Source organism: Cyprinodon tularosa, unplaced genomic scaffold, assembly GCF_016077235.1.
Source record: "Cyprinodon tularosa strain WSP-4 unplaced genomic scaffold, ASM1607723v1 ctg188, whole genome shotgun sequence".
In the NCBI taxonomy this organism is placed as follows: Eukaryota; Metazoa; Chordata; class Actinopteri; order Cyprinodontiformes; family Cyprinodontidae; genus Cyprinodon; species Cyprinodon tularosa.
The window spans coordinates 1,406,811-1,430,203 of record NW_024038663.1 but is presented as its reverse complement, the minus strand read 5'-3'; the positions used below and the strand labels follow the sequence as shown (position 1 = coordinate 1,430,203).

The 23,393-nt window shown below is 38.5% G+C and overlaps 1 protein-coding gene across 11 annotated transcripts in view; it reads left to right on the top strand.

Annotated features, from left to right (window-relative positions):
* tenm4 (teneurin transmembrane protein 4) overlaps positions 1-22,834 on the top strand; it is a 275,962-nt gene extending 253,128 nt beyond the window's left edge. For all 11 annotated transcript variants that reach the window (XM_038282836.1, XM_038282837.1, XM_038282838.1 and 8 more), the window contains 4 exons: positions 8,005-8,301; positions 9,174-10,788; positions 14,111-14,253; positions 18,799-22,834. In XM_038282836.1, the coding sequence (XP_038138764.1) occupies positions 8,005-8,301; positions 9,174-10,788; positions 14,111-14,253; positions 18,799-19,557 (2,814 nt within the window). In that variant the 3' untranslated portion in view covers positions 19,558-22,834. The remainder of the gene's footprint in view (positions 1-8,004; positions 8,302-9,173; positions 10,789-14,110; positions 14,254-18,798) is intronic.
* Positions 22,835-23,393: the final 559 nt, after the last annotated feature.

The following is a 23,393-nucleotide window of genomic DNA, read 5'->3' as shown; positions in this document are numbered from 1 at the left end:
GCCCTAGTGAAGTAAAACGTTGCAACAAAAGGAATCACTCAAAAAAGATTAAAATGTAACATGGAAAAAGTTGACAGTTTGGCTCTCCTTGTTTGGAATATCTGACAATTAGTCCCTGCCTTGCCCATCAGCAAATTGTCATGGGGCAGGAGGAAGCTGGAATCAAGCCTGCAACCTTTTGATTAAAAGATGACTTCTGTACCCACTGGCATAAGGTGGCATCTAGCCTTGTGTCTTTTATGTTTCTCTTTAAGGTAGTGGCCAATTAGTTGATCACATTCATGTAGGTTCCTTCAGTACAGATCCATATTAACCCATTATTAAAAACAACAAAGCCCAAAAACCTTCTTATTTCATTTTTAAAGTAAGTTTCTTAAGTCAGTTTACCTAATAGTGTTGAATATATTATACTGTAACAAGCCAACACACTGTCATGCAAAAACATTCATTGTATTGTTAACTACTGTTCTAACATGATGAGCAGCTAATTCTCCGTCGGTAGGATGTTGGGAAATGAATTAGGAAAAAACAGCTCCAAGAAGAACAGTATTATGCTGTGCTATGGAGTGGAAAAAGTGCCTTGAATGTGCTTTTCTGTGTTGTGACATTCAAACCGGATAAGGACCATTTGAAGCTGCTGAACAAATCTGGCCATGTAAGAACGAGCAGCTGCCAAAGTCCCCCTGTTGTTATTTACTCTCCAAAACCACTCCAGCAAACTCTAATATTAAAATTTCATCCCCGAGCAATACAAGGCAGCAGCTCTCATCATAGCTGTAGGAGGAAACACAAAAGTTAGCCTGTGCTACAGGCATGGAGACCTTGTAATTTCCATTCATTCTTTTATAAATGTCCTCCTTTAAGAAAAAATAAATAAATCCTCAGTCTCTGCTTTGTTTTTCTCCTGCTCCCATCGTCCACACACTTTAGAGTATAAGCTCAATTCAGTTTTGTATTTATACAAATGGACACAAAGCCCTGCTTATTTGAGCCTTTTTTATTATCATTCTTTTGAGATCTTAAATGGGTCTGAAATTGTGTCTAAAGTCTGGGAGCACCTTAAATAACATTTGTAAGATTAGTATGACGAAAACATAATAAAAACTGAGTTAATAATTGTTTTACCCCCGTCACATATCATGTGAATTCTGTCATATGGATCATGTCATATGGATGTGATGTTAAAGCAAATAAACAGAGGCAAAATGATGGGCATCATAATCGTGGCTTAACAACCTGTATGGTAGCTTTTTATTGCTGTTTGCTGCAAAGGTTGGCTACATTGAATCATGCTTCGGGGATTTCTTACGTCTAATATTCGAGCAAAGCATCAAAGCATAGTTCAGAGTGTAATCGAATTAGTTTCAGTAAATATGTATATATTTTTGTTGTATCCCCTTAAAAACTCACAGATTTGTCAAGTAAAACCTCCCTTCGTAATGTCTTAAGTATGCACACCTAAATTTTCCACATTTTCTTTTGACTGCAAATTGCAATGTAGTTTATAGTAATTTTATTTGATTAAAAGTATAATGGAAAATTCTTGAAAAGACCCACCCTCTTCACTTTAAAAAAAATGCACATGCACAACCCCGTACCTTTCTCCTGAGTGGGAATGCTTATTAAATGTGTGCGAGAGCATGCAGGAGCCCATTTCTCCTCTTGCACGCTCTGTATAAAAGTTGCTGTTTGAATTGCTCATGCAAGCAATCTTTCCAATTAAAGATTTGCAATTTTTTCAACAATGTCAGACTCAACACCAGTAAGTGAAAATGGGGAAGAGCACGTAGGACGACCTTACGTAAAAATACCACCAGAAGGATTGACAATTAGGAGGACCACTTATTTTGATGATCCACCCGCAAGAACATCCTCCACTATACCTTTAATTACTGAACGTGATGGATAAATCCAAGATAATGTTTACAATGTTTTTAACAAAATAATCTAAAGTGTGCTGTATGCCTTTGCATTTGGATCACCATGCCTCATCGAACCACCATTCTCTGGGGGGGAAATGTACATATGCATTTACAAGTCTTGCCACTGATCTTCAGTTGAATTTAGGTCGTGACTTTGACTGGGCCATTCTTGCACATGTGTTTGGCACCTCCTATGGTCCAGAAATGCATCCCCTTTTAGGCTGTGTGACTTGAAGCAGATTGTTTGTTTTGCTGTCCAAGGAGGAGGAGTGGCAGGTTTCTTGTGATTGGCTATCATCAGCTGCACATACTCTATAAGAAGTATCGAGGAGAAAATGTAGGTTTGTTAAACTCAAACTGAGATGTTGAAGCTTGTTTTGTTTTATTTAACTCTACTGGATATGTATTAGGAGATGAATAATTAGATAATATTCGTATGCTTGCAGCCATGTTACAACTGCTCCAGTTGTTCAAAGATTACAAAACAAAACAGAGCACATTTTTTTATCCAACCAGAAATTTTTAATTGATCCTTGATATTGTTGATTAAAATTCATCAACATTCATAAATCAAATTGTTCTTGCCAAATAACTACTACATAATCCTTAGTTTTTTTGATAATTTCCCAGAGCGTATATTTTCCAGAAGATATTTTTTTTTCCCTTAACTCTTTAAGAGTATTATATGTTGTAATTTGCACTGCCTTTTTTTAATTAGTAAGACCAATTATAGAAAATAATTCCATATTTCTGCATTGTCTCAGATTATATTTTCCTTTATATAAATAAATATATGTATTCCTAAATATAAAATATTTAGGAATAGGGTTACAATAGTTTTATAGATCTATGCCTCATGTTGTCACGGTTGCTAGGTGACAGAAGTGATGCTGAGGCGAGGGTGAGGACAGATGCTGAGGGACGGACTTCATTTTTTTTTTTGCAATCGTTGAAGGATGTGGTCTAAGTGGGCAGGGTTGTTTGAAGGATGCAATGCCTGAATGGAGACATACCGAATGAATCTGACTCTTATTTTTCAAAACAATCTGAGAAAAATATAACATCTTCACAGAGAACCAACAGGTTTGTTTTATAATGTAATAAATAGAGCCAAACGGTGAAGAATAATGCTCTGCTGGCATGGTGTGCTTGGCTGTGTAGAGCCAATAGCAACTTAGTTTAGGTTGTCTCCTCTGTTCTCTGGGAGGCAACACTGCTAATGGGAAGGTGCCGCTTTGTCTGTCATCGGCTGTTCATTTAATAGCTCTGTCGTCCCCTTTGGAAGTGAACACGTCTAATGTACGTTACAGACAACGGCCCCCAGGGGTGAGATGGGAAATGGGAGCAGGCCTAATGGCAAGAACAGGGGGGGATGAACAAAGCTGGAATCATTGAGCGACCTTGAGTGACATGTCAAGTGATATTATGTGGGCAGCTGGGTGAGAGTGTCGCAGCGTGCGGCTGGAGTAGTGCAGGGTGGGGTGTTGGAATACAAAACAGATATGCAGCTGTGTAGCATTGACTTCACAGATATCTGTTATGTTTTGTTGTGAGCAGAGGCAACAGGGGAAAGCAGGTTCCTGCTGTCTGAGTTCCAGTTTGTTCCCCTGACCATTTTTGTTGAGCTGTTGAACTATGCTAATTTTTGCACATCTAAAGGCTAAATAGGTTGCTGGTTTTTACCTTTTCTGTGGTCCTACATTCTGTAGGTCTTCAGCTTTCCATCTCCTCCTAAGCCTTCTTTTCTGATTTACATTCAATAGGAACAGGGACCATATCCCTCAACGATAACAAACCCTCCTCTTAGTTTGGGCAGGTTGTTAATTTACAATGATGAGAGTACCCTTGGGGATGCTACTGCATCACTGAAGCGCTCTTTATCCTCTTCATCACTGAATACAAGACAGCAACGGAGGTGAGATCTGTGTAGTAACAGTTTAGTATAATCTTAATGCTTTATCAGGTGGACCTTTTGTTTAAAAGAGTTAAACATCAGAAAAATGCATTTGTTTATCGCAGTGAAAAACATCAAAACTTGTGATGGTAAGGAAAAAAAACACAGACTAGATAAATTCCTAGAATTTAGTGAAGGTAGATTTGTAAAATAGCAAATTAAGACTCACTTGACACAAAAATCTTTCCCATTAATTTGAAGATTTGATGTCTCTGTAATGTGTTGTTCACAGAACAGTTAGAAATCCACCATTATGAGTGCAGTGAGCTGCAACCATCTCCTTTCTTTTTCCACACTCCTACTTCTTTTGAGATATTCCCTAAAGAGACGGCATCCAATTTGAAAATTATTCCCCATGAGTGGGTTTCTGTTCTCATGGGATCTTTGGATCACTGCTGTCAGATGCTTTTCTTCCTTTTTCCACCTTTACAAGATGAGTCTGTTGGAAATCAGCTCACACGGCATGATCAACTTTTCCTTACAAAAAGCAGAGCTCTGTTGCCTTGGAAATATTCTGAGACACTGAGTATTGAAATGTCTCGGTAGATGGGGAACAGTCCTTTTCTTTCCCATTAAAAAACAGCATAAGGCACATAGTACATTGTCCTTGAAGAGATTTGTTTCTTCAAATTAAATGTGTTGCAGTTTGATTTATTGGACTTCAACCATCGTAAACTACGGTCTCAATTTGCCACCTTACAGCCAAGGTGCCATATGTGCACACTAATAACTTGCTATCATTGGTTCTAATAGAAGGGTCCACACCCTCGTAGCGGATCACGGCGGTACACCAAGGTGTTGTGAATTTTGCAATACTTCTTAAATTACAAAAAATGTCTGACAATCGTGCATTTAAATATGTTTGATTTTAAACCCTTTTAGTATAACAGGTGAAATCTTTGTCGCCACAACCATGCCCACATGTATCTACCGTTTGTTAACACCCCTCAGCCAGCTGGTAACACCCATTCTGGCTTCTGTTTCTCCATAAATCTGGAGGGTCCCAGACTAAGACAAAAAAAAAACAACAAAAAAAACTCTGGAGGGAAAAAATGCTCTGGAGTTTAAGTGAGAATAGTAATCCTAAAGACATCTTCCTGAATGCTCCAGTCTTGTGAAATATTACAATTAAAGACTAAGTTCTACGCTCTCCACCACCATCTCTACCATTAACCTAAATTCACTTAAAGGCTGAACTTTCCAGATATGTTTTTGTGATAGATTATATCTCAATATCACATATATCTATGTTATATTTTGCATATTTGGCAAAGGTGTCAATTAAGAATTTCCCGATCCGATTTTGATATCGGATATCGGTCCTATATTAGCCAAAAAATAAATGTCAGATGATAGAAACTCTCTGCTTTTGTTAAAACTTTCTGTAAAAGAATTGTTAATTTTACATGAATCAGTTGTTTTCATACCTTTTGTTGTTGACCTTAGTTCCCTGTTTTAGTAATATTACTTGATCAAGCCATTTCTAACATCCTACAGTATAAAATAAATAATAAAAGCTGTAATGATTAATGCTAATATCGTATCTGTTTAATATCGGTATCTGGTAACTCTGAAAGCGAAAATATCGGTATTGCATTGAAAATAAAAACATTTTATCGCGGCACCCCCAGTGTATATATCCCTCTAAATAGGTCAGTTAGATACCAATTCCCACTGCTTTTTAAAAATGAAAAAGATACCCTCCCAGACCCACTTCTCATTCCTGGAGTTGGATGTCTCTGAACTCCTCTAAATGTCCATGGATTGCTTCTACTCTCTCGACTCTCTTGGTTTTACTTAAAGTAATCCTCTCAATTGGGTATCAATTGCATTAATTGCCGTTGCTGTAATTGTCCCTTCACAGATGAAGGACTTAAGCATGCATTCCTTAAAGTGAGATTGAAAAAAGGGAGGGTTTCTTAGCCCTTGCCTGGCTTGCTCTGTGGGATGAATCAGGATACTAGCCATAAGCAGGCTTCTAAGCCTTTGACATTTCTAAAACACACCATGCATTTTGATTAATCCAGGAAAAAGCATGCTGTAAGCTTAAGAGGAGAAAAATCATATATTAAGCAGTAATGGCCATTTTTGCTTTGATCGCTTCTGACCGGAGATGGTCAGGTCAAATGTTGAAAAGTTAGGATTTATTTTTCCTTTTCATTAAATGCATCAAAACTAAAACTTCAAACCTTTTAAGTCGTTACATACATCAGCGAACAGCTCAGTCCTGCGTGTATATATGAATAGGAAAAAGAAGTGAGGAGAACTTGTCTAAGAGTAGTTTGGATACATGAGAAAAAAACAAAAATAGTTTGGGTTTAGGTTGGGTTCAGGCCAAGATAGTTCACAGAGTAGTCAAACCATTGTCCCTCTAAAAATTTGAATAAAGGAAATGCAGCGGGGTTTTATTTCTTAACTTGGAAGTCACTTACTAAACTTTCATTTTTCAAATGATGAGGTCTTGATCTTTTCTCCAATAACAAAAAAAAAAAAGAACAGTGTGTCAGAATCATTACTACTTGGTCATCCAGACAAGCGCCTATAAGGGGAATCTTCTAAGTCTCTATTTTTGGACAATTTAATTGCATACATCAATAAATCGCCTGATCACTTTCATGTCTACAGAAATGTTTCTTGTCTTGCTCTGCCAATGTGCTCTCATTGTCTTTTTTATTTTTAATAAATACCAAACAGAAAGAAAGGAGTCCTGTACATGTACTTTCATTTATAGGTGTTGCTTTAAATTTGCATCCAAAACTTGACAGACCTAAAAGATTATGCAATACTGTCAAAACAGATCTAAATAGTTTTCACTTAATTAGACATCACATACTTTGTAAGGCAGCACAGGAGGTAATGCATGCAGTGACATTTTCTCATTTGTACAGTGTAACTGAGGCCAAGCTGATAAAACAACCACAACACACTTCAGTCCTTATAAACAGTCACAAACAAACTGGAGCAAAAACCCACCGACAGTGCAACAAAAAAAAAATTTAACTTTATTGTCATTACAGTCAGAAGTACAAAGCAACGAAATGTAGTTTGCATCTATCCAAAAATACTATACAAGATATACATATTTATTTACATGTGCACAGAGACAATGTATCTATTGACAATAAAAGGTATATATAAACAGAGGGTAATTAAATAAATATGGAAACTAGATACAGATAATACAGGAAAGTTAGAATATGGATTATATATACATTAGTGGGCTTATAATACAGGATGACAGATTATAGCAGATAAATGATTTGCAGATTTTATACAGCTAAGTATTTTTTTTCCAAATTATCTGTTTTTAATTTAAAAAAAAGTTTTCTGTGAATTGCATTAGACAGTATAGGGGTGATAAAGCCGACAGATATTTATATCTTTAATGTTTTCAATATTAAGTTTTCTTCCTGGCTCTAAAATATATTGTGTCTGATATTTTATTTATTTATTTGCTTGTTTGTTTTTTTCATAATTATGTGTGTTAAAGCACCTAGAAATTACATAGGAATCAATAAACTTAGAATGCACAATCAAAGTTGTTAAAATATGAAAGATAATTGGTTTGTACATTTTTCTCGCAATTTATTTTCTGGTTTTAGTAAAGAGAAGCTAGAGCTCAATTTTTTTATCTAAGCTGACAGATCGCCTAAACTAGGATTTGAACATGCACATTTGTTCTTACTAACTTACTTAAAAACGATGTCAAAGTTAAAATAAAGGGGAAAAAAATCTGTGCCTGATAATAATATTTTACTTTGCATAGAAAGGGATTTTTAATGATCAATGCGACTCTCATGTCTAATTCGAAAAAAGACTTACTCCTGCTCTGACTGTGAGTCTTAACACAAACAAAGAATAGAAATGGAAATTCTTCATTACTCGAACCGCTTCTGCTCTCTTGAGATAGTGCTCTTCTATTATAATTAAAAGCTATATTAACAATAAAAGAATAAACCTTTTATGATTAAATACTTCTGTTAAAATGTTCTTATTTAAAAGAAATGAAACAGTTTATTCTCCATAACTTTAAACCTTTAAACATGTATTCCAAAACATTTTTTCTCCTCATCAGTAGACATTGCTGTTTACCAATAACTGTCTACATTCCTGCTTCTTGTCCAACAGGTTCATAACAGGAATTTGCTATCGCTGGACTTTGATCGCATCACCCGGACAGAAAAGGTCTACGATGATCACAGGAAGTTCACCTTACGGATCCATTATGATCAAGCCGGTCGGCCTACCCTGTGGGCTCCAAGCAGTCGTCTTAATGGGGTTAACGTCACTTACTCCCCCGGGGGGCATGTGGCAGGAATCCAGAGAGGCACCATGTCCGTCCGCATGGAGTATGACCTGAATGGCAGAATCACATCCCAAATATTTGCTGATGGCAAATCGTGGAGCTACACTTACCTCGAAAAGGTATCCACCTTTTAAACTTTGATTACAAATACACGGTTTTGATATAAAACTGTTATACATACTGTTGAAAGTTGCAAATAAAGGCGTGTTTATATAGGAAATTTGATAGACGTTATTAGACAAGTTAAAAAAAATGACTTGAAGCTTTCTAAGGTGCTATCTGTAGCACATTGAAAGACTTGCTCAAATATCAGCCAAAACATAATTAAAAGTGTCTGGTGCGTTGCAGACATGAATCTTTGTTACCGCACTCTGACAGCAAAGTTCAACCAGAAATAGCTCAGATGAAAAGAACTGCAAGATGTGTCGCTTTCTGCTCTCTAATTAAAGGTATGATCATAGGGGAAGGTAAAGAGCTGCTGTTCTCTACCTTAGAAATGTATGATTTAAAAAAATGAGCCTTATCATAACGTTTTAAAGCAGCACAGTGAATCTAAAAATAGACATGATGGGTTGAGAAATATTCATTTACTTCATACTGTCCAGATTACAAGAGTTTAGCAACAAGAGATAATGAAAAGCATTTTTATAACGTTATGTAAAAGACAAAATCTTATAGACTGGGGAATAGGGACTCCTTAAGCTTTAATGGTTTTCATTAATTAGATGTCCAGGAAGTGCATGACTTCATAGGTCTTATCCTGTCAACAACAAATTCCTCTTTCTGTGGATCTCTGCAGAGTCAACACTGATCTCTTCTTTTCTGGCTACTTCTCTAGTTAACGCTGCCCTTGCTCAGGATGATCACATAAACATAACATTTGTGGTTATAACTAGAAAATATGAAAAGGCTAATCTAAACATGAAATTGTTTAGGGTTTGTTAAAAAAAAGGTGTCTTATAACCTTTTTCTTCTCTTTATCTCATTACAGTCCATGGTACTGCTTCTGTACAGTCAGAGACAGTACATCTTTGAATTTGACAAAAATGATCGACTGTCTTCCGTTACCATGCCCAACATCGCCCGGCATTCGCTGGAAACATCCCGCTCAATTGGTTACTACAGGAACACCTACCGCCCCCCTGAAGGGAATGCATCGGTGCTCCAGGACTACAGCGAAAACGGACAGCTGCTGCAGACCACCCACCTAGGCACAGGCCGGAGGGTGATCTATAAGTACGGGAAACTTTCCAAGCTGCTGGAGATCCTGTACGACACCACACGCATTGGTTTCACCTATGACGAGGTAGCGGGAATGTTGAAAACCGTCAACCTGCAAAGTGAAGGGTTCACTTGCACGATCCGCTACAGACAAATTGGCCCGCTGATCGACAGGCAGATCTTCCGATTCAGCGAGGAGGGCATGGTCAATGCAAGATTTGATTATGTCTACGACAACAGCTTCCGAGTCACGAGCATGCAGGCAGTCATCAATGAAACTCCACTACCGATCGACCTGTATCGTTATGACGACGTGTCGGGCAAAACAGAACAGTTTGGCAAGTTTGGAGTAATTTATTATGACATAAACCAAATTATAACCACTGCGGTGATGACCCATACCAAACACTTTGATGCCTATGGTCGGGTAAAGGAGGTCCAGTATGAAATTTTTCGTTCTCTCATGTACTGGATGATGGTGCAGTATGACAACATGGGCCGTGTGGTGGCTAAGGAGCTGAAGGTTGGCCCTTATGCCAACACCACACGCTACACCTATGAGTATGACGCTGATGGCCAGCTCCAGGTGGTCTCCATCAATGACAAACCTTTGTGGAGGTACAGCTATGACCTGAATGGCAACCTTCACCTCCTCAGTCCCGGAAACAGCGCAAGGCTCACCCCGCTTCGCTATGACATCAGAGACCGCATCACGCGCCTGGGTGATGTGACATACAGGATGGATGAGGATGGTTTCTTGAGACAGCGAGGAAATGACTACTTTGAGTATAACTCAGCCGGCCTGCTGACTAAGGTGTACAATAAAGTTAGTGGGTGGAGCATCAAGTATCGCTATGATGGCGTGGGGAGGAGGGTTTCAAGCAGAAGCAGCATGGGCCACCACCTACAGTTCTTCTATGCCGACTTGTCCAGCCCCACCCGGGTCACCCATATGTACAACCACTCCAGCTCTGAGATCGCCTCGCTCTACTATGATCTGCAGGGACACCTGTTTGCCATGGAACTGAGCAGTGGGGATGAGTTTTATGTCGCGTGTGACAACATTGGCACGCCTCTCGCTGTGTTCAGTGGTTCCGGCATCATGATCAAGCAAATCCTCCACACAGCATTCGGAGAAATCTACCTGGACACAAATCCAAGCTTCCAACTTATAATTGGCTACCAAGGAGGACTATATGAGCCCCTGAGTAAATTGGTCCACATGGGAAAACGGGATTATGATGTCCTCGCCGGCCGCTGGACAACACCAGACCTCGAGATCTGGAGTCGCCTGAACAACAATCACATTGTGCCATTCAACTTGTACATGTTCAAGAATAACAATCCACTCAGCAATAATGAGGAGACAAAGTGCTACATGACAGGTAATTTATAAAATATTAACTTTAATAGATAAGGACTACTTTCAGTTGTGAATGAAACAATAGTGATAATTACTGTCATCTTTATTGGTCTTTACAACTTTGCACATTCTAATAAAATTCAATTTATCCTATTTATAAACTGCAAGACATTTAGCTCCATATTTCAGTGACTGGGAAGCAATCTTTGTATAAGGTTTGTCCTCAGGGACCCAAGAAACTTGCAGCCTTACCAGTAGACATGCACCCAGCTCTACCAGTGGTTTATCTCTTCCACCCAAAATTATGTTAACTAAACTTTACAATATTAGATGCTTTGAAGTATGGCGGATATATTATTTCTTTAAATTTTGCAGTACAAAAAAAAAACAACAAAAAGACATTTTTGGAATAATGTAGAAGTGTTGCATTAATTAGTTTTTCTCATTGGTATAAGGATTTAAACTGTGACAAAAATATTTTCTTTTGCAATACATTTACTAAAACCTTTGCACAAACTGGTAAAGATTTATGCTAAACTTTTTTCGTATATGAAATTGTTTAATAATTATTCATTTTTGTTGCACAGATTTGCTGCATGAAATTTGTTTGTGAAAAAAGAGGGATGTTCAGCGCAAGCTAATTTGACAAAATGACACCAAAGTCTAATTTTAGCTAACCAGGGAAATAAATGATATCTTCGTAAACAGGAGGCACCCTAAGAAAACGTTACCGTGGTAACAATTTGCAGGTTTTTATTTTTATTTTAACGAGATGAAACTTTGGATTCTGGCAAAACAGATGTGATAGCAGCAGCTATGTGTGCATCCTCCTGCGTTGCTCAGTCTTTTATAGTTCAGCTGTGGGTTTGCCACCTCGTGCTTTCATTACAGCTGTATGTCTTGCCTTGAACATAAAACTGCAACATAACTTCCCAACCCATCTGCTTGCTAGTGAAATAACTAATAAAGGTCATAAACAGTATTTACAAGAAATTAATTTTAATTTTTGCTTCCTGAAAGCAATTTTTTTAAATCAAAATTTATTTATTTTTTTAACATTTATATTCCAGAAATCAAAGCTTAACTAGTAATTTGATATGTTCAAAAATAATAAGTAATAATAAGTATTGGGCTTACTAGATGTTTCAGAGCTGAATAGCTAGTGTTAGAGTTCTGTGTTTTTTATGTGCTTACATGCATTTATGCCTCTGCATGCACCCAGCGGCTATCATTTTGAAAGTGCTCAACAGGAGCTGTGCTTTACGGCCAAGCCCTCTCTACTGTTCAACACTCAGATCCTTCACAGAAATACCCTCTGTTTCTTTGTGTTATGGGGAGGAAAAATGACAGAGAAAGCACGGCGGTGGATAACAGGAGGGATTCATAGAACTCATAGCCATGGCTAGTTACATCAACCTCAGAGGCTGGAAGGAAAACTATATTTACAATAAAATCCTCAGCAGTTAAAGGAATCAACCATAGTCATTCATGAATTTGTAATTGTGCATTAATTTTTGTTACACGTGCATAAGATTCTTTTATGAATTATTATTGAAGTATGTGTCTTTTACTATTTATTCTACTTTAATTTTTATGCACCATGTCAAAGGTTAAATTAAGCCTGTTTTGCTCAATTGCAATCTAGCTTTCAACTTCTTCCACTTTAACAAAGTCATTCAACTTCCTTCCAATGAGAGCAGTGTTTAGCTTCACAGTTCTCCATGAGGGGCTCTGAATACTAAACAAACCAGTAGATATACTGCAGTGGGTCTGCTTCAGCTGTGATTGATGGCACTGACATTTAAATTCCATTCACTGAATGACTCTGGTCCTTTCATTGTTCCCAAACAAATTCTTGTTTAAAAAAGCTTTGTTGTGCGCCGCAGTGGTACATTGGCAATCTGTTGCCACCCATGTGCTGTGGCAGTGCTTCTGCTGTCAATAACAGGAGCTGGACACAAATGGCTTCGACTGAACGGGTTTTGCTCCCCGACATGTTTCTCTTTGATTCTAAAATGATCATGTTTACGGTTCCTTGGAAAGGTATTATTACCCAGTGGACTAGTTCACATTTTTCACTTTTACTTTAATGTGTTTTATTTGACCAACATGTAGCAAAGAATTCTGAAATGGAAGTAAAAGGATATTTTTTTCACCTTTTTTTTCTCTTTTTTTGTCCAAAATCAAAAGTGAAAATATACCAATGCCTTAATAGGTTTAATGACCTGCAAAATTTAATTACAGTTTAATTACAGCTATTACTCACAGTTAAACACGGTGGCAGCAGTATCATGGTGTAGGCTATGTCAAAATGTATTGTGAGGATTCACGGAGCTAAATTCAGGGGAAAAAGCAAACTTGGAAGTATCATACTATGGTGGTGCTTTTTTTTAATAGCAGTTGTAGGGCAGCTGTTGAGGTTAGTAGAAGATGAATTATATAAATGCAGGGAAACCATTTTTTAAAATCTTATACGTGCTGCAAAAAATGTAAGGCTGTTAAACAAAAACTTTAACCAAGATAATGACTCTAAACATTGTGACTAGGTTTCCAAGTCAAGACGAGGCCTTAATGCAATCAAGAATTTATGGCAAGGATCAACACCTTTATTTTTACTGACATACATTTTCCAACTTGGGGACTGCTAAATCCAATGTTTGCCCCCATTTTTATTCAGGGACACCAGAATAAAGGCCTAAAATGAAAAACAACCCTTTTACTTTACAAGTACTGTTTGATGTTCAGTCATTCAAATTTCTAATAATAAAACTTATTAAAGTAGTTGGTTCTTAACTTGAAGAGTTTGAAAAAGTTCAAGGGGAGGGAGTACTTTAGCAAATAACATCAAAAGTGGATTGCAGCAGCACTAATAACTGCTGCGATGGCTGCCGTTCTTAGATGGATCGCATTATCCTGATTGCACCGAGTTAAATCTTGCAAATGTCACTTGCCTCCCCACGCATCTCATTAGAGAGATAGTACTGAGAAATCCTCTGGGTGTTCAAAATATCTTTCTGTTGAAGTTTCTGGTGACATGAAATTGCAGTCCATAATTAGAGCAGGCGTGCTCAGATGTTGTTTCTGAAATCCAGCTGTGTGTCATTAGCGGGGCATCTGCAGGAGTGGACATGAATCACTCACATCATCTTGAGTGTTCAGGATAGCTCATCCACTCTTCCAAACAAATCAAGTGCTCTTCCAGCCTGAGGAGCATTTTCACGAGGCAGCCACTTAACCACAAAATGCCAACTGATCAGATTCAACAAATTAATCATGTTTCTTTATTTGTCTAAACCCTGAATATTTCCGCAAAAGTGAATCTTTTTTTAACCTTCCCTCCACAGATGTAAACAGCTGGCTGGTGACCTTTGGCTTCCAGCTGTATAATGTTATCCCTGGCTATCGTAAACCAAGCACAGAGAGCATGGAGCCCTCCTACGAGTTAGTCCGCACCCAGATCAAGACACAGGAATGGGACAGCACCAAGGTAGCCACTCATCTATCTCAGCTTTCACCCTAAAGTATCGTCTTCTGCTTCTGTCCCATTTCTTTTCCCCATCATTAGTAAATGAGCATGCTCTTTGTAGCCACATTCCCAGAGGAGCTGCTAACTACCAGGGCAAACATGGCCTGGTGAGCCAGGTCTCTGCCCCTTCATCCCCATCTTGGGGAATGGGGTCAGGCTAAACAGTTCTTGTAATTGTCCTGCCATTAGGGAAATTCACTCTCCATTCCCCTCCACCAACGACCATCGATTTCATCTCGGTGTTACTCTGCTGGCCAAGGTCTCAGAAGGAGCAGACATGTTCTGATTCTCACTTGTATCAGTCCTTTTTAGGTTGCCCCCTACTCACCTGAATAATTGAAGAGGCCATTGTTGTTTTCATGGTTTTGGTTACAGCCAGACAAGTGAGTGGCACCCCACCGGAGGAATGGATTTCTGTTGCATGACACTCAGGCTGTTAACTAAACAAAAAATGCTTGTCGGTGTGAAAGACAGACATCTTAAAGCTGCTGCAATGATATTTAAATAAGGTTATTAGGTTTGACCTCTAGTCTGACTAAACATAAATACCATCACACTAACATTGCATAATAATACAGAACCACACCTGTTTCTTCAGATGTCTGATGAATAAATGACTGTTCTCATGTCTTTTAATGGTATGAATGTATTTGCTTTCTTACCTACCAAACCTCACTATTTATATGTTTACATTATATCATTTAAAATATATATTAAAATGTTATTATAATCTATACATTACCTTTTTATTTGTGTTTAGGGCTTTTTTATGTCAAAAGCAAAACTGATAGTAGAGAACTATCCCGGATGACAAAAGTGTAGAACAATGGCCTTTCTAGAAACAAATAGTGTATTACAATAATGGATAGACCAGTTGTGGTTATTTCTGGCTTTAATTTGTGAAAGCACCAATATTTAATCTGTCTAATATATAAGAGTTATACCAGGATGGTGGAAACATTGATGGTGTCCTCTTTCGTAGGCTGTAAAAGCTCCTAGGATTTACTACAAAGAAGACGTAACAGCACTCTAAAAGCAGTAAATTATAAACAATGCATAAAACTTTATTTTAGACGTATGCCTTCTTGTGCCACTCTCAATAAGATTAAAACTGAAATTTCATATTTACTTAGTTTGTTTTGAGAATACATTTGGCTACCTTTTGTCAGGAAACAGAATATCTATTATTATAAATTAAAGATTTTCCTATAAATGTAGCGCCTCAATTACTTTTTGGTAATATCCATTAGAGACCTAAATAAGTCGTGCAGTAACTGAGGATTTGAATTGCTAGGTTAGCCTCATTTTGAAGATTTTCTTCATGTTTCTGAGGTTTTTTGCCTTCAGCACACCTCCGGATCCAGATAATTATTCCTCATCCTGTTCATGAGCTGAGGTGTGATATTTTTATCCAGAATCCTTTTTTCTGAAAGGATGCCCTGAGATGGTTAATACCAGGTTGATCCTCACTGCCAATTGCCAGATAAGCCCAGCAAGGTAATGGGTCTTTCAAGAATCAATATAACTTTAAAAGTACATGCTGTACAACTATACCTTGGCATTTGATTGTATTTTATTCAGACAAAAAAAAAGAAAAGAAAAGAGCGGTACCCTTTCTATCTCTGTCTGCTTAAGCCCCTGTTTTGTGATGCAGCTCGATCCATGCAGAGATTGAAAAGTGCCGTGAGCAGCCAGACAGATGAGGTTTGCGATGCGCAGGGCTCTATCTCTCATTCGGGGTTTTGCTGGGGGCTCATTGCACCCCCTGCTATGTGACTGATGCCTCTCTTGGAGTTTCCCCTTGAGGCTGTTTCAGTAAACTAGAGGACATTGCACTTTGCCCCCACCCAAAGCTTGGAACAGCTGAACAGGTCACATGGTGGCACGGTAAACTAACATGGAGTGGCACTCTGTGAAGTCTCCCAACCCCCACTGCAATGCCAGTGCTTCCAAGGACCCCGATTGGCACAAGCGCCCTCTCGCCTCCTCCATTTGACATGCGTTCATCCAGGATCTGGTGTAGTTTTCTGTCAGCCAGTGGTCAGACATGCTGCTCGTAGCACAGAGCTGTGCTCCCATCATTCCCTCTGCCCACAGCCACAATTTGAGCAAGACACAGAGTCAGAAATAGAAAACTGTCAGGAAGGCTTTGCATGTTACTGCCTGGCAAGAACTCCTCACGATGCCAAGAGGCTCATATATTGGGTGATGACTTGAAGGCACAGCAGTTTTCAGAGCCGCTTGGTTGTCGCTCACATGCACCCCAGCGACTGCCTCATTGTTTTCTGTCCAACTACAATATCACATCGTCCTCTCTGTTTTTCGTCTTTCTTTCATTTTGAGGAATATCCCTTGTCAAGTAATATTAGGAAAAAGCATAAACATTGGCTGGAGGGGATGTGGTATCTCCTTTGTTCCTTCACAGAATGAGTTGTGTTGCATACTTTAGTAACCAACAAACTCCTGCTTTATATCTGGCTCAGCAGTACTATAGGAAGACTGCAGTTTGAAAATATTATGATCAGAGAGATTCTCTGTCACGGATTAAAAATCTCAACAGCTACCTCGACTAAATAGTGATGCTTTGCAGATCCATGCTGCAAAGCATCATGGTTCTGTTTTGAGGGGATTAAAAAAGCTGCATTATTATTTTTGATAGAATATGCAAATAAAAATTCATAAAATTTAGAGTGAAAAATTCAAATGTGATATAAATGTTGCACTTAGATTTAAAGAAATACTATATTGATTTTTGTAGTTCATTCTATAATTTAGAGGTTCTTATCTCTGTTTTCATATCAGTACAAAAAAGATCCCTCTAATTTATCTTTGCATGCAAGTACTTGACATTTTGAAAAAGGAGCAGCAGCTTTTGTAAATAACTCCTCCAACTCCCATTGTCATTGTGACACAGCACACCCAAGTGAACACTGCACACTGTGAAATTGCATTTATGCCTCACCCGTGCAAGGGGGCAGCCCTCAATGGCGCCCCAAGGGAGCAGTGTGGCGGGACGGTACCATGCTCAGGGTACCTCAGTCATGGAGGAGGATGGGGGAGAGCGCTGGTTAATTACTCCCCCCACCAACCTGGCGGGTCGGGAGTCGAACCGGTAACCTTTGGGATCCAAGTCTGACACCCTAACCGCTCACCCACGACTGCCCATCTGTAAGCTAAAATTACATTTTTACAGATGTAAACGTTGCAACAGCTAATTATCTTGAGACATTGTGAATAAAGTAATACACTTTACATTGGCTTGCCATGTTATCCATAGCATTTGAGCTTTACCTTTTCACCTTTAGTAACAAATGTATTATTGCAGTTTTATAACATTGTTATATGACAAACCAACACAAAGTAGTACATGACTATGAAATAGATAAAATGATTAATTAAAAAGTATATGATACATATCAATAACAAGTGCGCCTAACCTGACATAACCTGAGGAAACAAGAGCTCAATTCAGAGGCTACTGGTAAGTAAACACAGAGATTTACAGCTCAAATGGGACAATTTGTTGACTATACATCTATCGCTCATGTGTCCATCTACATGAATTCTCTAACAAAAGTTTATGTCACAACTCTGGGGAATTCTGGGGTGTTGGTGTCTATATATTCCTGCAGACGATCGAGCCACTTGTTTCATGTCACTCCACGATAGGGAAGCGCCTTAGATGCCACCCTTGAAGACTCAGCTTTTCAAAGAGCATTTCCTACACAAACACCTGTGAGGCTTCTTGGTTTCTCACTTTAGGAGTCACCTCAGCATGTACATCTTGCACAAAGTCTTTATGCTTTTTAACTGGATGCCCTTTCTGCTGCTGTTGGGGTTCAAACTGAGTCCCTTGTATCAAGAGGTTACTTGGTTAAACGGCATTTTGTTTAGAACTATCAGAGTAAAGAGAGCTAAAATTAAATACATGTTAAACTTAGCTAAAAATAATCACTTGTACGGGTCTGCCTCATAATTCAGACACTTCCCTCTGGCAGGAGGCAGCGGTCGATCAGGACCAAAACCTCACGCCACAAGAACTATTTCTTCCCACCCGCTACAGCCCTACCAACAAGCCCTACCAGAAACCCCTGTGACACTGACACTGCCTCTCTGCTTCCACCGTTCAGCACCTAGAAGCTACATCCACATAGCATCTAGAGACCTCCTGCTTTACATTAACATACAGTCTACTGTGTATATAGAATATATCTATATACTAGATATTGTTTGTCTGCATCATCAACACTAAGTAAAATTCCTTGTAATTGCAAACCTATTTGGTTATAAACTTTATTCTGATTCCAATAAAGAATGTCCAATTTGGGAAACAGTATAACAAAATGCACAAAATGGTCAAGTAAGAATATTATTTCAAAGAAGTTTTATTCTATATCATATATTTAAAATTGCTGCTGGAATAAATGAAGACATTAGACCTCTCTGCTGCCGCTGTTGCTGATGCTGCAGGGGCCATGACTAACCAGTGCTGTCTTTGTTTTGCAGTCACTGCTGGGCGTTCAGTGTGAGGTTCAGAGGCAGCTCAAGGCCTTTGTCAAGCTGGAACGCTTTGGTCAAATCTACAAAGCCAAAAGTGCTGGATGTCCTCAGACTGAGGGGAACAAGATCTTTGCTTCTGGCGGCTCTATCTTCGGAAAGGGGGTAAAGTTTGCCATCCGAGATGGTCGCATCAACACCGACATCATCAGCCTGGCTAATGAGGATGGACGCCGTATGGCCGCTGTTCTAAATAACGCTGTCTATCTCGAAAATCTACACTTCACCATTGCAGGGATGGACACCCACTACTTTGTCAAACTGGGCTCAGTGGAGGGAGACCTAGCCCTGATAGGAATGACAGTGGGTCGCCGCACGTTAGAAAACGGGGTCAACGTCACTGTTTCTCAGGTCAACACTGTGCTGAACGGCAGGACTAGGCGCATCACTGACATCCAGCTGCAGTATGGAGCACTGCTTCTGAATACGCGGTATGGCAGCAGCGTGGATGAAGAGAAAGCCCGTGTGTTGGAGCTGGCCCGGCAGAGAGCCGTCGGGCAGGCCTGGGCACGTGAACGCCAGAGACTGAGGGATGGGGAGGAAGGCTCAAGAACCTGGACTGAGGGAGAGAAGCAGCAGCTTCTTGGCTCAGGGAAGGTGCAAGGCTATGATGGGTACTATGTAGTTTCCGTTGACCAGTACCCTGAGCTGGCAGACAGTGTCAACAACATTCACTTCATGAGACAGAGTGAAATGGGCCGAAGGTGACATGAACACGAGGCTTCTGAGTGACGGACTCAGATGTAGGAAATGGGACTTCTTGCCAAAGACAGTTGTGTACATGACCACGAGTTTTTTTGTTTTTGTTTTTTTGACTGTGCTCAACTTGGTTTTCTAATATGCTGTAAACAAGCAACAGTTGCAAACAGCTGCACTGTACTGACAGAGGAGTACCCTTCCCCTGAGGATTCTTTAACAGTCTTTGCCCTCCAAGTGCGGCTGCTAGAGGATGAGAAATTGTGATGTCTAATGGCGTATTTTTGTGACTCCATTTCCTCGTGGCTCTTTGTGGTTCTGTTCAAAGGAATCCGAGGAGTTTTGGTAATGCATTATGTTTTCTCAGCTTCCTCTCTTCTGCCAGACTTTTGCAGATTGTAATTCACTAGCCTGCTCCATTCTGCCTTTTTCTGCGCCTCAGCCAAGGAGATTCCATCTCTTTTAATCACTTCTTTTTTTAATACTTGAAACCCTCATAGCCCCTGTCATCCATAAATAATGAGAGAGAGATTCCCGTTGCCCGTAATACCCTTAATCAAAACCACTGCTGAACTTGTCAAAGCACCTCCATTTGTATGATGTCTTGGAGTTTTATGAGAGGAGGCTTTGTGCTCATTTGTGGTCTTGGGTCCGAAGTTCCCTGTGCAGCTGAAATCTGCATGTGGGGCATTTTTATCAAGTACACAATCTGTAAAAATGCTCACTGATGGTGCCTTACAAAAGGATTCATACCTATTGGGCTTTTTCACATTTTCTCCAGTTACGACCAAAAACAGGAGTGTATTAATTGGACTCATATTACAGGTCTATGAAAGGTAATGTTTTAAATATAAAAGTAGAAATATAACAAGTTGAAACCTAATAAGAATCTGCATTCTATATTTATTCAGCCTAATTTTCTCTGATATCCTTAAACAAAACCTTCCACAGCAAAGTCCAACAGTCTGAAATTGTATTTAACATCTTATTTCAGATAATATTAATGAATTTGGCATAAAATATCATTGAACACATACATTTATTTTTTTTGTAATGTGACAAAATTAGTGGGAAAGCTCAACAGATAGGATCATTTTGCAAGGCTCTATAGGCCTACATTTCAAAATGGTGCAATCTCAGTTAATTAAAATGTAACTGAAAAAACTTATTTGATTGAATCAATTTCAAGTTGGAACTCATACATTATACGGGTTTGTGACGCTGAGTTTAACTTCTTTATGTTTTGTCATTTCTGATAATTATGTTTTACAGCTAATGAAAACCAAGTGTTATCAGAAAATTAGAAATTGCAATAGGTCCAATTCAGGCAGATGTTTTAATCCAGAAATATTATGTTATGATTACTTTATTTCTTCTTATGACTTCTGACTTGACAATTTTCCAGTAGTCATTGACAAGCTCATCAAACCTCTGCTTTAACACATTGATAATTTCCTGCTTTCCATATGGATCAGTCCTGAGGGGAAATGAAGTTACAATGGCAACATTATAAAGAAAAGTCGTTGCAAGAGTTTGTGGAGGAGTCACAATGTATAGACCGTGGCCTCAGCCATCATTGAAGGAAAATCCACTAAAGACTTTGGTTATCCCTGTTGCTTTGTGCACCTTATGGTATCACAAATTTTCCTTCCAATCAAATTTCTCTGAAATGCTTGGATAAAGATCTCCCTGGAGAGTTAGATTCCTTATCAATGGCCTTTTTTGGACAAATATGTGAGGTTTTTTTATGTGCCACAAGGCATTATTGAAATTATTTAAAAAAAAAACTTCCTACCTGTGTGTAACTAAATTTTCTTTTACATTCTAATTGATTGAGATGCACCAAAAAAAAAGAAAAATATTTAATTTATAACTGTGTTTTATTCCAACAGGATTTTTCCAAAAGAGAAATACAGGATAGATATTTGTTTTTAGTCTGTGGTCAGGCAACTCAATCATAAAACTACATTAAGAGCCAACTCTGTAAAACAATACTGTGGAATTATTGTGTGTATTAAAGAACAAAAAGGTATTTTATGGGACTGGTTTTGAATTATATTTTCAGTTTTTTTTATATAAATAGCTATATGAATTAACAGTATAACAAATGTGAATTAAAGAAAATGTGAATTATTGTCCCTTTTATTGTTGATTGTTGTACTTGAACAATACTTGGGGGTGTTTGAGCACATGGATTAAAACAATGAGAATGGTTTAGTTAAATCCCTTACTGTGTATTTAATTAGACTGACTGTTTTTTATGGACCTCCTTGTCGGCTGCACTAAGTCAGTATTCCACAACACAGTGTCCAATTAATTTAAGCTTTGGATGAAAATGGTTTTAAATAGCGTGAGGCTAAGGAGAAGGTCAAGGAAAGCAGTTAATTCAGTCATACATGCTCCATTAGCATATTGGCTGCAGAGTTAAATGAGCTTTGGGTTGTACCATGGGTCTGATGAAAGATACAAATTGCCTTTGCCCTAAGGGCTGCCTGCAGGTCAGCGTAGAAAGTGCTTTTATTCTTCAGAATAGCGCTCCCTTATTTAGAGGAAATGCATTTGACCTGCAGGTGTTGTGGTTCCCATTTCCAGACTAATTGTTGTCTATACACACCAACTTTTGTAAAGAACCCACATGAACCCCCTGCACACAGAAATCCCTTCTGTTTTTGTCCCTCTCCCAGTGGATTCTGAAAAAGGACAATTCGCTTGTGCTCGTTTTAGAATGTCATGATGTGAAAACTCATAAGGTGACAATTTTGACAGTTGAGACATAGATTTGACTTTTGGTACCATTTTGAACTATGCCGAGCCTCTTCACACTCTTGGCTGTCATCTTCCCATCAAGCATATAGACTTCTCTGTGTGTCTATTACTGGTGAGAGCATGACTGAGTGTCTCTGTACAAACGATAAAGAAAACTGGACTTTTTTTTTTTTTTTTTTTGCTGTTTATTTTTTTATATGTTGGTTGATTCAGTGGCATTTTGTTCCTGAAAAACAATATGTATGTTCAGCATAATATGAATGAAGGATATTTGCATTGTGGAATATTGCACTGATAACTGTTGCGTCATAAGACTGTATCTTTTTCTAAAAGTTTTTGGACTCATTTTGAGTTTTGGTTTGTTCTCAACACTGTGTTTTTAGCGCTTCTTCTGACTGTGTAAATATGAGGACATCCAAGTAAGCTGTAAATAAAATGCAAATGTAGATACCTCTTAGAGCTACATTGGTGACCCTGTGTAGTCTTAAGGTAGAAAAAAAATAAAGGGAATATTTTGTGTTTATGTTTTGTGTTAATCTCAAATATTTTTTTCTTGCATCACATCATAAAAGTATCCATTTTTTTTTATCTTGCAAAGTGAGTCATTCCCTTGGAAATGTTTCTTATTGTGATTTGTTACAACCACAGATTTAACCAATATTATCTGATCAACCAGCACAAAGTAGTGACTAATTACAAAATATTTAGACATCCCTTCAAATTTGAAAGAAAATACAAATCTGAATAGTCTTTGAAAACTGTAAAAGTAGATATTCTGCACCCTGAGGTTTGTATTTTGTAGGACTCCCTTTAAATGAAATAATTGCTGCAAGTGTTTTGGTGGAGATCATCTGCGAAAACTATCCTTTTGAATCTTAAGAGTCTGTTCCTGTGTTTTGATTGGACGGATGGATATGCTTTGTTGAACCATTTCACTGCAAAATACCTAAAACTCAGACATGTGGACTGAAGCACGCCTGTGAAGAACACTGTTCAAAAATTATGTTTAAAGTACCACCAAGTGTCACTGCCTGGATGATGTTTTTTTAGACGAATGTGACATGTTAGTTTTCTACCAGGTG